At 47.5% G+C, this 16,572-nt stretch overlaps 5 protein-coding genes across 5 annotated transcripts; 3 read left to right on the forward strand and 2 right to left on the reverse strand.

The window, feature by feature from the left end:
* Positions 1 to 5,822: 5,822 nt before the first annotated feature.
* Positions 5,823 to 6,257, forward strand: F5891DRAFT_1186832 (uncharacterized protein; the record flags this gene model as incomplete). The annotated part of the gene is made up of 2 exons (XM_041366746.1): positions 5,823 to 6,093; positions 6,142 to 6,257. The coding sequence occupies 2 exons, from the start codon at positions 5,823 to 5,825 to the stop codon at positions 6,255 to 6,257; spliced, it is 387 nt and encodes a 128-aa protein (XP_041227825.1).
* A 628-nt stretch (positions 6,258 to 6,885) lies between these two features.
* Positions 6,886 to 9,309, forward strand: F5891DRAFT_1186833 (uncharacterized protein; the record flags this gene model as incomplete). The annotated part of the gene is made up of 8 exons (XM_041366747.1): positions 6,886 to 6,966; positions 7,025 to 7,037; positions 7,095 to 7,279; positions 7,332 to 7,562; positions 7,721 to 7,789; positions 7,850 to 8,186; positions 8,241 to 8,981; positions 9,158 to 9,309. 8 exons carry the CDS (start codon positions 6,886 to 6,888, stop codon positions 9,307 to 9,309), a joined length of 1,809 nt encoding a protein of 602 aa, XP_041227826.1.
* Positions 9,310 to 10,935: 1,626 nt separating this feature from the next.
* Positions 10,936 to 12,374, reverse strand: F5891DRAFT_1025579 (uncharacterized protein). The gene is made up of 5 exons (XM_041361364.1): positions 12,007 to 12,374; positions 11,915 to 11,955; positions 11,774 to 11,865; positions 11,643 to 11,717; positions 10,936 to 11,567 (listed from the first exon to the last, which is right to left on the reverse strand). Exons 1-5 carry the CDS (start codon positions 12,151 to 12,153, stop codon positions 11,059 to 11,061), a joined length of 864 nt encoding a protein of 287 aa, XP_041227827.1. The 5' UTR covers positions 12,154 to 12,374; the 3' UTR covers positions 10,936 to 11,058.
* Positions 12,375 to 12,761: 387 nt separating this feature from the next.
* On the forward strand, positions 12,762 to 14,666 carry F5891DRAFT_978952 (uncharacterized protein; the record flags this gene model as incomplete). Its single annotated transcript, XM_041376826.1, has 9 exons — positions 12,762 to 13,100; positions 13,122 to 13,178; positions 13,227 to 13,781; positions 13,828 to 13,923; positions 13,977 to 13,990; positions 14,039 to 14,329; positions 14,383 to 14,482; positions 14,539 to 14,565; positions 14,619 to 14,666. The coding sequence occupies 9 exons, from the start codon at positions 12,762 to 12,764 to the stop codon at positions 14,664 to 14,666; spliced, it is 1,527 nt and encodes a 508-aa protein (XP_041227828.1).
* A 1,334-nt stretch (positions 14,667 to 16,000) lies between these two features.
* Positions 16,001 to 16,562, reverse strand: F5891DRAFT_1186837 (uncharacterized protein; the record flags this gene model as incomplete). Its single annotated transcript, XM_041366748.1, has 3 exons — positions 16,001 to 16,044; positions 16,091 to 16,343; positions 16,398 to 16,562. The coding sequence occupies 3 exons, from the start codon at positions 16,560 to 16,562 to the stop codon at positions 16,001 to 16,003; spliced, it is 462 nt and encodes a 153-aa protein (XP_041227829.1).
* Between the last annotated feature and the right edge of the window lie 10 nt (positions 16,563 to 16,572).

Raw genomic sequence — 16,572 nt, forward strand, 5'->3', positions numbered from 1 at the left:
GCTGCATATTCCTCCAATCATCCCCATACCAGGAGGTCTATTTCGCAAAGCGCACATCGACACGATGAAGATGCCCAGGGCGGGCGGATATGAATACCTCGTGCAAGCGCGATGCGCGCTAACGTCGTATCCGGAATGGCGCATGCTGTGCAAAGAAAATACTAACGCGCTAACCGCTTTTATTTTCGAGGAGCTCTTGTGTAGGTGGGGCCCAATCACAGAGATAGTGACGGACAATGCGCCCGCATATAGGCTCGCAGTAGACGAACTCGCGTGCAAATACGGGATTCACCCGATCCGCATCTCGCCATATAATTCTCAGGCAAACGGTATAGTCGAAAGACGACACCGCGATGTCCGGGAGGCCATCATTAAAAGCTGCGACGGAGATGATTCTCGCTGGTATCAGGTAGTTCATTCAGTTTTCTGGGCAGAGCGCGTCACCATTCATAAAGCGACAGGTTTATCGCCCTATTTCATGATGCATGGCGTCGAGCCGATATTTCCCTTTGATCTTGCAGAAGCGACGTTCCTTGCGCCCTTACCAAGCCGAGGCGCGTTCACCACTACTGATCTTATAGCATGGCGCGCGCGCCAATTGCAGAAGCGCGTAGAAGATATTAACGCGATTAGGGATAAAGTAGTCGCGGCGCGCTACAAGTCCATACGCGATTTTGAGAGACGCTTCCGCGCGTCTATCAAATCGCACGACTTCGAACCCGGCGCCTTAGTATTGGTACGCAACTCGAAAGTCGAATATGAGCTGAGCAAGAAGACGAAGCCACGCTATTTGGGACCTATGATCGTAGTGTGTCGCACGAAGGGAGGCTCATATATGTTGGCCGAGTTGGACGGCGCAATCTCAAAACTTCGGTTCGCCGCATTTCGCGTCATTCCTTACTACCCGCGTAGCGAGGAGCGCGTATTGGTAACCCAAATGACTGGAGTAGACGACGAGAGCATCGACGAACTAGAAGCGTATGAAACCGTTGAACCTGATGAAGACGAGCCCGAGCGCGCGCAAGACGATTAGCGCGCGCGACCATATTCCGCGCGCCCGCGCATCACTCAATCATATTCGCGCGAACGCGCTGAAGGTACAACAATTCAGATGGTGAATCTGAACAATGTGTTGGGTCTTGCAGAACCTAGCTGCTATTCGACCCTAAAGGGTTTCTGGACCAGGCTCAAGGCTCAGAGGAGAGGAAATATCATAAAAACTACTGAGGACTCTGACTCATACTGGTAACTGGTGAAAAGATTGCTTGCTTATGTAAGCTACAAAAGTGCCAACATAAGGTAAGGTAAAAACAGTCTCTACAAGCCCAGCCAGAAATGAATCCCTACATCTCATGGGAACTTTAAATCATGACTGTCCCCAGTCATCTACCTATGCAAACCAAAGCTAAGCTAAACTTAAGAGAACTAACCTGGGGGTCCTCAAACACCTTTTGTTTCCTTGACGCGTATGCCAGGTAAACTGCGCCAGTGAGTGAGGGTCAGGCAATGCAATAAAACGATATCCTCCAGACTTTGCTTTTAGTACTGGAGGAGCAGCGATGCTAAAGTGAAAAAAACGCGATGATGGTTGCATGGATGACGATGGGGAGTAGACGGATAGAAAGAGGCGAACGAGGGCTTCGAAATGAGTATAGGGTTGACTAGGTTTGGTGGAGAACTGAGTGAGAAACGAGGGAAATGGTGGAAAAGGGTGGAAATTGTGAGAAGTGCAGATAGCGAGGGCGCAGGCGGGCGTATCGGAAATCTGATCGGATGGATGGAAAGCGCGGAAAAATGCGGTCAGAACGCGCCTAAGGCGATGGGCGCGCGATCACAGGGCGGCGAGATATAAGGAAGGCGCAAAAATGGGGCAAAAATTAGGGGGGAACGCGCAAATGCGAATAGCGAGCGAACAGCTGAGCGCGCGAAGGCGCGGATATGCGCGAATGAAAGCCATGAACGAGGGCTTCAAAACGGATATAGGGTCGATGGGGTTCTGATGCGAAATGGGCTGGTGAAAGTGCGAAAAAGTGCGGAGGTGCAAGAGGGAGGAGGAGGAAGGGGTATGGTGCAGGGCAACAAGGGCTGGTCCTATCAAAAAGCAGATTGGGGCAATGGACAGAGCCACTGAGGGATGGTAAATGGCCAAAAGAGCTAGATGAGACAGGCCTTTGAGCACCCAGAAAACCCTTATCTCCCCTCAACTTCTCAAAAACACAAAAAACTCAATATCTCCACAACTACTGCTCCAAATTGGATGAACCAGGGCTCAAAATGACCGGACGGACGTGGGGAATACGACTCTAAGTTTGCGAGAGATCCGCTTGAAAAACGCGTGGGAAAAACACCTATCAGTGCGCTGGGGAGGAGGACAAGATGCTGAAAACTGGGGATTATGGGAGAAGCTGGTAAGGAATGACTGTGGTTGGGTAATAGGCGAATTTGGGGGATGATTGGAGAGCTTGGAGAGCCTAGAAACACAAGAAACCCTCGCGGTGGGCTCCAGTTGAAGGTACAACAATTCAGATGGTGAGTCTGAACAATGTGTTGGGTCTTGCAGAACCTAGCTGCTATTCGACCCTAAAGGGTTTCTGGACCAGGCTCAAGGCTCAGAGGAGAGGAAATATCATAAAAACTACTGAGGACTCTGACTCATACTGGTAACTGGTGAAAAGATTGCTTGCTTATGTAAGCTACAAAAGTGCCAACATAAGGTAAGGTAAAAACAGTCTCTACAAGCCCAGCCAGAAATGAATCCCTACAGCGCACCCCTCAAAAACATAAAAACAAAAACACCAGATAATACGAAGAACACAAAAATATTCCATTAAGTACATACTCTCAGTGTTACCCCGGGTTTCGTCCGGTGATATCTCTCATATCATTTGTTCATATAACGCGCATTGCCTGCACATAAACCCCACAGACTCTAGAATATAACAAATGCACCAAGAAACACGCTAATACCCCGCAAGTACATACTGATCACTACCTTAATTGTATAGCGCGCGCATAATCACCTCATTAGACTTTCACTTTCTAACGCGCGCGCGGCGCCGCGCACCTTTTTTTCTAACTTTCATTTAAGCGCGCGCGCGTTATCGCTTCGACGCGCGCGGCGCAACACGGCAGGAATAGATGATGGAAGGCGCGTGAAGAAGACAAGATGGGCGCGCACCCCGCAGAAAATTCAGTAAAGTCCATTGCATTACCTTGATCTCGTTGCGCGCTTGTCATTTACTTACATACTTATCATTCTAATTTCTTAAGCCCAGTGAATCAGATAAGGACATGGACATGGACAAGGCAACACAGGATACATTGTACAGGCGCATTGGCGCTTAAGAGACAAGGAAAACAAAAGAGAGGTACATCTACTTAAGAGAGTCATTGATCTGCCTCTCCAATTCAGCCCAAGCGTTGGACATGGCGAAAAACTTGTTGGAATAATTGAGGAGGTCCGCCTGTTGGGCGCGCGCATACTGGCGCATCTGGAGAGTGGAAGTGCGCAAGTGCGCATTTTCCTCCTTCAAACGCGCGGCTTCGGCGCGCGCTTCCTTCAACTCCACCGCTGGATCCTTGAACTTGTCCTTTCCCTTAGGCGCAGAACCAGACGCCAAAGGACCAACGGCGCGCACTGGAATATCGCGCGAGGCGCGCACGACTTTCTCCTCCACAGAGCGCTCTCCAACAATCTCTACATCCATCTCAGACTCCTCAGATTCTTCTTCATCCTCAACAGCGATGGAGGAAGCGGTCTCCTTTGCAGACTCAGCAATAGGGCGCTTAGGCATCGGTTTGCGCGGGCGCGCCTTAGGCGCATCAGTAAGGTTGCGCTTAGCTAATCCACAGCAGTCAGCGGCGCGTGCCAATAAAAGACAAGAGGCGCGACTTACAGAAAGTGCAAGCGCGCTTGGACACATCACAAGGAGGGCACCGGCGACCAGGCGCGCCTCCACAGTCAATGTCCTTGGCAATGCAGGCGCCACAGCGCCGCGCTTTGTTCATAGACATGCGCCCGACGCGCGCCTAGCGCAACCAAACATGTTAATAGAGAGGCGCGCCAACAGGAAACAGAAGGCGTACCTTCTTGCTGGCATCAGTACCAGACGCGTCAGTGGCGCGCGCCTCGAGTTCGGAGGCGCCAGTGGCGCGCGCAGCCTGCATGGGAGGTGCCTGAGGAACTGACGCAATCGCCTTCGCCTTCCAGTCCTTCACCACCGCCTCAATCTCCTTACAACTCTTCCGCCCCTGCTTTAACAATTCCGCGCTCTTGTCATCCATCTCCAGCACCACCGCTAACACACCCGCGCGCGTAGAACAACCGTTCAAAGTAGCCTAGGAGTGTCAGTCCATAACCAAGTCCAATACATGTAAGCGCACTCACCAGCACAGAATACCACTCGCGCAACCACATCTCTTGATCCTCGAGGAGTTCCGCCTTGAGTTCAGGCGCGGACATCACGCATCCCTCCAGGGAGACTAAGATGAAGGCCCAAGCGGTGAAGAGGCGATCGGTATCGGATTCCGCGCTAGCGTCGCCCATAGGCGCGTCCTCAGGAAGCCCTTGCACCACTGGAACAGGCTCAGGGGAAGGAGTGGCGTTCAGCATAGCAACATTGAAAGTAGGCATGGTGAGAGATTGATAAGAAAGAAGTTAAGAGATCGCGAGAACGCGTCCATCTTCTTATCAACATCTCCCCCGATTACATCATCGATGCTCGCGATCATCAATGGACAACCCTACTCTCGCGATCACCTGATCCCTGTCTATCACCACCTCTCTAAGTCCAGGATCCCGCGCTATAGCACTGAGTGGGGACACTCAGAATGTAAGTCCCCAGGAGATGTAGAGACTCGCGCGTCTCAATGACGAAATATCCGGCCTTTAACCATACATTCCTATATGTTACAGCTCTACTCCTAAGGACCAGTCTCGCGCGCGCCTTATCCGAACTCGCGCGCACTTAGGCGCGCCTTACCTACGCACGCGCTATGCGCGCTTCGCGCGCGCGTTCGCGCGCCTCCTCATAGGTCTTCGCGCTATCGTCCGTCCATCCGTCCCATGTCCTTACTGATTCGCTGGTGCGTTATTTCTATCTTATCCATTGAACTAATAAAATCTTCGGTCCGACATCCGCGCTACTTATGGAAAGTTTATTTAAACTTAGTTATAATTAGAGTTGATATGGTTACTCGGTTCGGGAGCGCGCTCGGAAGCGCGCCTTCTCCATTCTTAAATACAGAAGGGTTTCCTTTGGTTCTGGTACTTACTTTTCCCTTATCTTTGTGTACTGGAAAGTGAATAGATCACCTCCCCACTTGTTATCTGATCATATCCTCCTGTCAATCCTCCACCTTTGCACTCACTCCTCAGTAAGATCTTGCCTCTAACGCTTTAGGCGCGCCTTCGCTTCGCGCGCGCATATTCTCGGACCTCCCGCTCACGCGCGCATCTCGCGCGCCTTATCTTCTCGTGCCTATTAGCGCCCGCCTAGCTCACAGAGTTTCCCTCCACTTTATTTCGAGGAACTTCTCTCAGTGGTTGTCCTTTGGGTCGAGTCGTTGTCTCGTATCCCGGTCTTGCTGTTGAGCACCCCTTTTGTTTTAAGTGTTTTCACGTATAGTCAAGATTCCTCATCTACAGCGCCATCATTGGCTACCACTCATCAGGTCTACTGTGGCTGCAAGGGTTCTTGCTATATCCAGGTGAGGCGCCATCAGCCACTGGCTACATGGTGTTCATGTATTTAATGAGATGTTAGTTGAGTCTTTGGCATTAACGCTTTGCTACCGCTCACACCTCCTCTCATAATCTCACAATGTCTGGGTATGAACTCGTCTCTCAATTCACTGAAGATGCGTTCGCTAAAGACGATCGAGTGTGTGAACGTCCCGCCTGCAGCTCCAAGATCTTGAAGGGCGACCCCTGTTTTTACGTCGCCACTGTGGACCCAGGAACACCAGGACGTTATGTCTGTGGTCCTTGTCACAGACGATATCAGGGCAAGTTAGCTACAACAGTGAGACCCTGCTGTGAGTTGCCAGATCCGCACATCATCTGGCAGTCTGTGAACGCTGCACAGAGAAAGTGTGAGTAAAGAAAACTTGTGTTACTTTACGTGCTGACAATCATTTCAGCAACGATCAATCCACCACCTGTTGTGGCTATGGCTCACATTGCACGCCCCATGCCAGGTCCCAGTGTCAACATTCCATCAACGTGGCAACACTCACAGCACCCATTTCAGGCCTGACCCACCGGTCCATTTCCTCAGGCTACTATGGGCACTCCGGTGTAGAAACAACAATACTGAGAGGAACAAAGAAATGCTCCTGACTGTATCTAAAAAGTTGTAGTTCGTGCGTTGCCTAGTCTGCGATACTTGAGATGGCAAGTGCATTCGACCCTAAAGGGGAAGCAGGTGCAGCGGAGATCTAGAGGTACGCGCTTCAGCGAAGCGCGAGAAAGCGCAGGTGTGCGCAAGGTACGAAGGCGCGGGAACGCGCGCGCGTATTAGCGCGAAGCGCGGGAAAGCGCGCGCGTGTAAGCGGAAATAAGAGAGACTAAACTTATGTGAAGATATAAGCAAGATAAAGGATGTGAGATGTGTTGTGCTAATGAATAGATTTCTACTGCGACTTTCTAAGTAGTAAGTACTAGGTAAAGTTGGGTGAAAAGTAAGGTAAATAATAGTATGTACTGCTGGCGCTTATATAGCGCGCCTAAGCGCGCTCATGCGGAGCCGAAGCGCTACCGAGTAGGTATGTAAAAATATATATGAGTGAGAAACTATGATAAAAATAAAGGTGGAACTATGCTAATAAAGGAAATGGAAATATACGCACTAGGGAGCTTGGTGGACAGTGGATGGATGCATCTGGATGGCTGGCGCTATAGGGCGCGCAAGCGCGGGAACGCGCGCGCGCGTATACATCGTGAAGCGCGAGAATGGTGCGCGCATGGTGCGCGTTGCGCGGGAAAGCTGCGCGTCATATAGGAATCACTGTGGATGGTACACAGAGTGATGCTGCGAGTTGGTGCTGTATACTCCCTAGTGTAAAGCGCCATATCACACTATGAGATGCACGAGTCTCTACACCGGCCTCTGGTGATTCTGAGCACCATGCTAGTTATGGATCCGAACGCGAACGCTGGGCCAAGATCTCGGCTAGGCTCCCACTTCCTGTGCCACCAGCACAGACCATATCTCTGGAGATTTCAGCTGTGCACGAGGGTGGCACCCGACGGAAGGGTAGTCGTGGCATCACTATTGGGGTATGTATTTTATCATAGGAGTTGATATGCATTTAATTGACGTGCATTTTAGAATATTTGCGAGGGTATGAAAGATATTGATGCTCGTATTGATGCACCCAGACTTATAGCCATCGCTCTCAATACCATGCTGCCAAAGATTGTGGCCTTTTGCTCCGGGTTTAACTGGCGCGATGACGAGTTTGTTGTCCAGGATGCAAAATGGGTAGATCTCTCAAAGCACCCAGCTGGAGAACCATATTTTCTCTCGCAGTGCTTGCAAGCAGGTCGCAAAGACTCAAAGGTAATGATATTCAAGACAAAGCAATTCGCCTTAATGGTAGTCGCACCTTGGGCACGGTGGCTAGAATACGAAGACTGAGCAGAACGCCTTACAGAAGATGTGAGATTATTAATGTTTTCCTTGTCATTACTTGAGACTGACTATGATCATCATTTTAGGGTGGTAGCATTCGCGTAGTCCAAAGTACTGTGGTCGACGAAGACTGGGCGGAACAGCTTGCAGAGGATGTAAGCTTACTAACATTTTTCTTTATCGTTCCTTGAGGCTTACTACTGTCGTCGTTTTAGGGTGATAGCACCCATATAGTTCAAAGTGCTGTGGTTGACGAAGACTTAGCGGAGGAACTTATAGAGGATGTGGGCAGTGGCAGCCACATAATGCAAAGCACTGCGGTCAAGGATACAGCTCGGGCCAAATCTGTGCTGGCAACTGAGACTTGCATGGCAGTACCAGCCGCATCTAAGCACATTCATGTGCGAACGGAGAGTGGCAGTAGAGCTTTACCTCTGTCTCCTCCACGCAAGAAGATTGCACCCATGGATGTTACGTTCTGCTCACCTGACCGTGATAACCTGAAAGCGGCCCTCAGATCCGGAGGCACAGCAAATGTGAATGTAAAGAAAGGTAAGAATGGTAGTTAATATGTCGCTTCAAGTTGTGGACTAATGGCTTGTGTAGTATTCGAAAAACAGAACGAGACGATCCATTTCTACCCTATTCCTAAACGTCTATTAATGGAGATCTTACAAAATGAAGATTACCGCTCATTCACACTTGATGCCGCAGAATCCTGGGTTGGCCAATTGACAGTCAATATATCCCAGGACAACATGATTGGGATGGGCGGGTTCAAGACGGCCCACCCAGGATGGCTCACACTCACTCCCCCTCCCATTTCTGGGTTTGGCTCTGTTTCCCACCACGAAATTGTAGTCAAACGGCCCTTTCACCAAGTATACCCGCATGGTGTATCACAGGGACCTTTCAAGATCGGTAGGTTTCCTGTGGCAGACGAATTTCCGAAGCTCTTTAAAGAAGCAAATGTGCTGTACTGGGCGAGTTCTCTTTTACAACTCACCTATGATTTCATTGATCATTGCCTCGCTTCGTCTTGTCCTCCACCATCTCCCATTCCCCGAGTACGCTTTGTTGAGGCCGGCCTTACTTTAGCGTTTGTCCAAGGCCCAACAGCGGCTTCCAAGCCAGGTTCAAGGACATGCCCTATTCGTGCATGCTATCTCCTGGAAGAACTCATTGATGGCGGCGACGATGCATTTCTCAAGTTTATTCACAATACGGATGCTAATCCTTTGCTCGATGAACTTGATGATGGCTATGATTTAGCAGTATTCTTCTCGTTCACTCAACATGTTCAATATGTGAAGACTGGTGGTTTAGCATTTATCTCTGACTACCAAGGTATGTAGTCCTTACTATGTGACTGATGACAAGCGCAGGCTTATACTAATCAATCTCTATCAGGAAGCACCAAACTACTAACTGACCCTCAAATATTGATGGACCCGTATGTATATTCTTAAGCTTTTTCCACTCCAGCTGTCACTGATGTACTACTATTGCAATGGTCAGTTCAGTTAGCGGAGGGCAGGATATTTTCGGTGACAGCAACATAGAAGTCGCAGTGACAATGTTCGAGGAGCAGCATATCTGCAATGACTATTGCGAATGGGCTGGTTTGGAGAAGTATATCAGTCTAGACGAAGCAGTCGAAACTCAGGACTCTTAGTAGCAAGTGTAATGCACTCTTTTATTCCTCTTGACACGAACTTGAATATGTGACTTCCTCCTCTACAATGACGTGTGCTGGGATCACAATTTAATATATTTTTCCAACAGTTGGGGGTGTTCGGAGGTCCATAGAAGCACTTACCTCAATAGGCTATTGAGCACGGTGGTCCGGTTGTCAAAGTTGAGCACGGTTGTCTGGCTTTCCATAGTAATCCAAAATATCAAATATTCACAACCATATTCCCACAGACAATATGTCAACAAACATAAGAAATATAGTCGGATTTTTCATGTCTGCTTCAACTTAAAGTTCAATTTCCATGTAAAACTTTGGAGAAAACTTGAAGTTTTACAGATGACATGACATTAAAACTCGATTTAAATGTCAAGCTTTGGCAAAACTTCAAGTTTTCTCCAAAGTTTTATGTAAGAATCAAACTTTAAATTGAAGCAGACATGGAAAATCTGATTATATTTATTATATTTGTTGACATATTGTCTGTGGGAATATGGTTGTGAATATTTGATATTTTGGATGACACACAAAACACCACCAAAATTTGAAGTCGTGCACCCATCTTTATGTCAGTTTAAATATTAAATATTGTCTTCACATTTTGTACAACATATAAACCTCTTTTAAATATCATTCACCCCGATGTGTGGCAGGAACCTTGTCCCACTGGCACAAATTTGAACTTGAATGTTTGCACTATTGACGAATTTATCAGCATTCATTGAACATGTGGTATACTTTACGAAACCATACTACTTTGAAGGGGCGAGCTGGCGGAGTGATATACAAGAAAAGCTGCGGTTATCGTACAATATATCAGTACACCAAATATGGCCCTTAGACTGTTTCTGAGTAAAGGTTGAGATGAATGTGAGAGTTTGCAGTTGCTACAAAGCAGACACAGAAACAATTGAAACAGGATGGACGTGCATCACTACCAAACGTGATTGAGCAGGCAGTGTGCATGAAGGTGATGGTCACTTTTAATGTCGAAACCGATCTGGGTGTTGCGAATGGGGCATCTTAGAAGGGAAGTAGTGGAAATTGTGTTGGACAAGCGCGAGTCAAACTTTTCATTGGCAAAAGCTGTTGTGGTGGTCTGTGGAGTTGCCAGCTCATCAAATTGGACCATACCAAAGCCAAAGTTCTGGAGAATCTAGACTCCGGTGTTCTGCCATTGTCCTCGTGCAACAGACATTCCGCATTATGATTGGTGGCCGCGAAGAAGTTGTGACCCAGATGCAACTGCTATTGACACCAGCATAGTATGCATTTACAGACTACCGATCGCAAGATGATGATCGTCAAACAATCAGCAATGCAATTGTTGATATTGCACAACCACCAAGTGGAGAACTTATGCCATTTAACGTGTATGTTGCGTTGTCATGAGGGCATGGACGAGAAAACATGTGCCTTCTTCGAGACTTCGATGAAAAGCTTGTCACCACTCATCCTAATGAGTATCTCAGGCTTGAAGATAGACGTTCATTGAAACTGGACGGGGTAACAGAGAGATGGCGGGAACAAAGGAGGAAGCTAATTTTGCAAGAAATGTGTAGTTGTACATTTATGCTGTGCGTCGTGCGACGTAGTACTAGTGTGGCTGTGATATATTCGGTTGTTTCGGTCAATGTTTGGGCGCGCTTCAGCCCGGGTGTTCTGAGTGACCTTCACGTGGTACTACAAGGTTATTCGTTACATCGCCATCATAACTACACAAAAGTTTATTCATACAGTGAGTTTCGTGCTCATCGTCGCACTCCATACCATCCTCCACCCAATTTCACCATTTGGAGTTATTACCTCTTTCAGGACGGCCTCTGTCTTGAAGGGACCAGCATCTTCCCAGAGCTTATTCCAGCTTTCAGGATCATAACAATACATATCCACTGTCATATCGAACATTTCCTGCCGTATGGTACCCTGCTTCGGAAGTCCGACATGAGATCCAAATACAATGCTTCCTGGCACAGGAGACAGCAAAGCAGCTACAGCACGGACGAGCGATGCCTGTTGCTCTGCAGAAAATAAGTGAAATACTGATGATGCATGGATGGCAGTAAGTTTGCCATGCAGGTCATTCAGCGAGACGAGTGAGGATAAGTCAGGTGGTGACTGTGATGTATGCCCAGACTCGGACGATAAGAAAGCTGGATCAAGACAGTCACCCGCAATAAACTGAGCGGGAAAAGATGTCGGCGTAGACCGAAAAAGGACATGACCGAGATCCCAAAATTCTGTCGTTATAAAGTTTCAGTCTTAACATACATTTTCCCTTGTTTACGCAGGGAGGCGACTATCGTGAAGCATACCTTGCCTAAGATCGGTAGCGATCACTTGGGTGATTGGCCAGCCATCTGCGACTGCCTTGCATGCATCATTGCCAACTATGACGAGGTGAGTCCATGATTATCGTCTACCAGAATAAACTGAATGTGCTTACAGCAACATCCAAGATCCAACAACAGTGAGTTTCTGAAATCACGACCTAGCTGAAGCACGCTTTGGTACTTCGGGTGTCCCGAAATTCTGAGACTAGAATACACGTCAATCATAGAATGTAACTTCCACAAGTACGGCATGCCTTGTGAATCCGAAGTTGTAGATGCAGGGGTACGGTGCTACCTACACAGGTCACATACAACTCGACCTACGTCAATGAAAGCTATCACTCACCGCGAAAGCCTTTGCTTGAACAGCCAGGATGTGGTGCTTCAGATCACCCTCTTCCGTGATACCTGTCTGTTGCTGGAAAAACTCGAGTGCAGCAGGGCCCAGCCTGTAGAGGATGGGATCCAACGGAGTGTTACTGGTGAAAGCCATACTGCAGTATCGTGGATGATACCGTCCACTTAAATATAGTCAAGGTATCAATGGGCCACGTCAGCTAAAACACCAGAACCTTCTGACGGTGCCGTCGTTTTGAAAGACAAATGACTAGTATGCAGTAGGCCGCAGCACCCTTGAAGATGTGACTGCACCAGTGCATCATGCATCAAGAGTCAGTCACAGATCTTAAGCGGAATCAGGTACAAGCCGGTCAGGTCGCATAAGGATAAAACGTAAGGATGAATGTCGTGACTCAGAATGGTCGGAGTCTCGGAGACCTAAAACGCATTCATGACCGTTCAATGTTCAATCCCAGTGAAAATCGACAATATTGAGGTAGATACACGTAGATAGATAGCTAAGTACCATATGACATAGATAGCAATCTAAATAATTCGAGGTGGCAAAAATGTAAATTTGTGTAAAGTGTCAAGAACCTTTGCAAATTTCAAAAAACATACAATCTGCAAAAATGACGCGCAATTTGTAATGAACTGTTTGCAAATTGTAGTGTTTAAACTTTGCAATGTGCACGCAAGCTTAGATCAGATCGCAAATATCAATATCACTAAGTCCGAATCTGCAAAACCGCAAGGCACATCATGGACTCTATTGAAGCTGGCGCGCATAGGCTGGACGACGGCACTACCATCCATGTGTGCGACTGTAATTCCTGTCTTCGTAAAACAGGTGGGCGGAATTTACGCGTGTCCAAAGCTACTTACTTCAGACACAAGCCCAGCAGACTCGCATCAATTTTTCTTCCTCCGGTCGCTCTTAGCATTGCGCCAGATCTCCCATCACCAGATCTTCGACACACCCCTCCACCAGCTACGTCCTCGTCCAGCAGCAAGAGGCCACACGCAGATCTCGATGGTGGGGAACTTAGCTCTCAGAAAAAGGGACGTTCTGAGAGCCCAGAACTAGTGCCTGCATCTGAGGTAAGTCTTATTTTATTACAGACACTCACTCACATATTTGCGATCAGCCCAACCCCCAGACCGATGACGCTATCGAAGGTATGAGTCCTTCTACTCGATCATGATCGAGACTTTAATTTTATCTAGATTTTTATCATTATGATGGCCTCGAGTATGGCACCATACCTGAGGCCCTTCCTGACGAGGCCCTTCCTGACGAGACCCTTCCTGACGAGAATGGCGCAAGGCATTAATGTGTTGTGCACTTACTTGCAGGACGAGAAAGGCGCACCTGTTTCGGCTGATCGCGCGAAGAGCATCCGCAATCATATGCTCTCTAGCTTCCGGCAACTTCAAGCCCAAGGCCTCGCACCGGTGTCTATTGGCCAAGCCTTGTTGCTAGTCTTATGGTGGCTTATTCATACTCTGCGCAAAGAGTATATCGAATTTCATTTGTGTGCCGACAACTGGAAGGCAATGAAGCTGATGACCGACAATTACTCTCAATGGTCTACCTACCATGTCAAGGGCAAGAAAACCAGCAAGCGTGTTAAGACCGAGCCTGTTGAACACCCTCAAAAGCACACCTGCTCCACTGACGATGAACTTGAAGCGGAACATACGAAGAAGCGAGCACGGATCGATTCAGATATAACCTCCGAGCCTGTCACCGAGCCTTCTACTAGTAGCACCAATGAAGCGGTAAGTTTTTTTTAATCTTAATGTTTGCTAATCGATCCTTCTACAGATACCTGACACACTGCGACACCCCTCACTCGACCGTGAACCAACACCACCACCCAGCACCGATAAAGGAAAAGGCAAAGAGGTACCTATTGTAGAGGTGAGTTGGATTGTAAGCGCACCAACCAGACACTAACTTCACTTGTTTACCAGGTCAAAAACCCTCTGTAAGTCTTGATCTATTTGTTATTCATCTTACTGATCGATTGATGTAGTTCTAATATTCTTATGAAACCTTGGCCCAGACCCGTTCCACCAAAACTTCCTCCGACTTCTATTGATTCCTCGAGCTCTGGATCCGACCCTGCTGTAGTCCCGCCCTCCCACAACATCACACCAGTCTCCATGCCGGATCTCTCATCGAGTTCCGATTCGACTTCACTGTCTGTGAAAATGGAACTCGTTGTAGGGACTCATGCGAACACGATCAACTTGAAGCCTGATGCCATCAAGAAGCGACAGCCGAGTACCAAGCCGATGCGTGTGAGCCCCAAGATCACGGCGCGGTGAGTCCTGTTCCATATTTTCATGGTAATTAAGCTCAACACTATCTTTCTAGGAATCTTTGCGCCCTCGAGTGGCAATCAAACGGCCATCAAAAGGAACCAGCCAGTGTCTTCGCGACTTACTGGAATAGGTTGCCTGCAGCCGACAAAGAGGTTCGTTTCATTTTCTTTTATTGACATCTAACTAATTCTGTCTACAATCGCGCTAGTTATACAAGCGCAAAGCAGCAGTTCAGGTGAGTGCTGTTACTTGCATTGCTATCACATGTACTGACCACATGTTCTATAGCTGGCTTCCTCAGGACAGGCTCAAACAGACGACAATCACGATGAATAGTGGGCGCGATGGCGGGGGGCGGGGCGGGGAGGGCGCACGAGGCGCAGCGATACCCTAACTAGTACATATGATAGCGATACCATCCTAACCCTAGCGATACCAATAGATAATCTTATTTGCCCTCATTAGATATGTTTTTGGATCAAATCGCGTGATAAATTGGTATGTAAATGCATATCTATGTGTCTAAACACAACGAGAACCGTATCTAAACAACTAAATTTTGTCTCGATGTCTTTCTTTTTGCGTCTCGAAAAGTCTCATTTGTCTAAATACATCGAAATACATCGATAGATTTCATGGGCCTTTATTTTTTAGATATCTATATATGTATATCTACCCGATTCTTGTCGATTTTCACTGGGGTTCAATGACTAAAATCGCGCGCCTGCGGTCCAGAAGGTCGCAAATCTGTCACCTGAGCTCAGCGGCCATCATGATTCAATGACCTTGGATGGATAATGTTCATGTGCCTATCATAATACAGGGACTTGATGGCATAGCTCCAAGACGTTGCCACAATGCGGTCCAACGAATCAAATTACAACAATAGCATACTGTTGGATTGCAGTATGTCTTTTTAGCTGCAGGTATAATATTTAGATTCGACTCATCAGTTTGTCGGGTGTTCATTCTACACAGTAACAGCCTGTGATCTGGCGCGCGGGGCAACTGAACTGTCTGAACAGCTACTCACGCTTTTGAAAATTGCTGTAAGCCAACCTTTTACTTACAGAGCTCATTCAAATCTGCCATTACTTACTGCATCTGTAAACTACAAATTTCCCCACAGACATCAACATTTTTGACAGTTTCCCACAGTAACCCACAGAGGGACAGCGCTCACAGCACATTTCTCCGGGGCATCAAATTTTTTCGACAGTAACCTACAGTAACCCACAGCAGGACAGCACTCACAGCACATTTCTCCCGGGCATTGAATTTTTTTCAACAGTAACCCACAGAGAGACAGAGCTCACAGGATGTACAGCCTCACAGTGTTTGTCAATAAAATAGCTACCTCGAGCGCTAGTAGTAGTAGTACCTGAAAGTACTTAGTAAAATTAAAATTTAACAAGCGGACCGGTCGCCTTAGGATGTTGCAGCTGTTTTACAATCAATTACAATAACAGTCTGTATACTACGCTCGCCGTTGTCTTCTCCTCACCTACATGAATTGGTTCCGTGAGATCAAACATTTCGTACTAGAAGTCACACAATTCAAGCGTCGAGATGGAACAAAATTTTATGTCCATATTTACTATACTACTAGCCTAGTACCAGTACTGCTAAATACAAACTATTTGACACAATTTGAAAGAAGGGACGAGGCATCAGTCCAACTGGATCATTAGCTGACGGCAGGATGCGAATGAGTCTATGACGAGGTTAGTTGGTAGTGTATACATAATAAGAGTACTTACCAAGAGAACCGTGTGCTGGCTGATGTGAAAGACCGTGTTTTTTGAATGTGACACGCATATGGCCTAGTCCTACATCGGCCTTGTCAAGCTTCCGCTTGGAAATGACAGACTTGTATCTTGAAAGACTGGTCATGACCTCTTGCTCTCGCACGATGCAATCAGCAAGTTTTTTCTCCGCATTAACTATATCGCGTCGGGCCCTTGCGAGATCCATGATCAGGTTGGCTTCACAGTCGTCAATGTCATTGATGGTCTGTACACACGTTAACGAGCAGTGCCTAGTAAGAGTCAGATATCAGTCACTTACCATTGACCCAATAGCATTGACCACGTCGTACAAGTCAGCGATTCCGCTACTGGGAGGCTCACTAGAAGTTCGGCTCGCTTGCCACTTATTGGAGTTTTGCGGGCGCATATTTGACAATGATGGTACGTCACTAGAAATATTTAGGTGGATTGGTACGTTGGACATGGGTGTTTTG

Source organism: Suillus fuscotomentosus (genome assembly GCF_016647785.1).
Source record: "Suillus fuscotomentosus strain FC203 chromosome Unknown F5891scaffold_18, whole genome shotgun sequence".
In the NCBI taxonomy this organism is placed as follows: Eukaryota; Fungi; Basidiomycota; class Agaricomycetes; order Boletales; family Suillaceae; genus Suillus; species Suillus fuscotomentosus.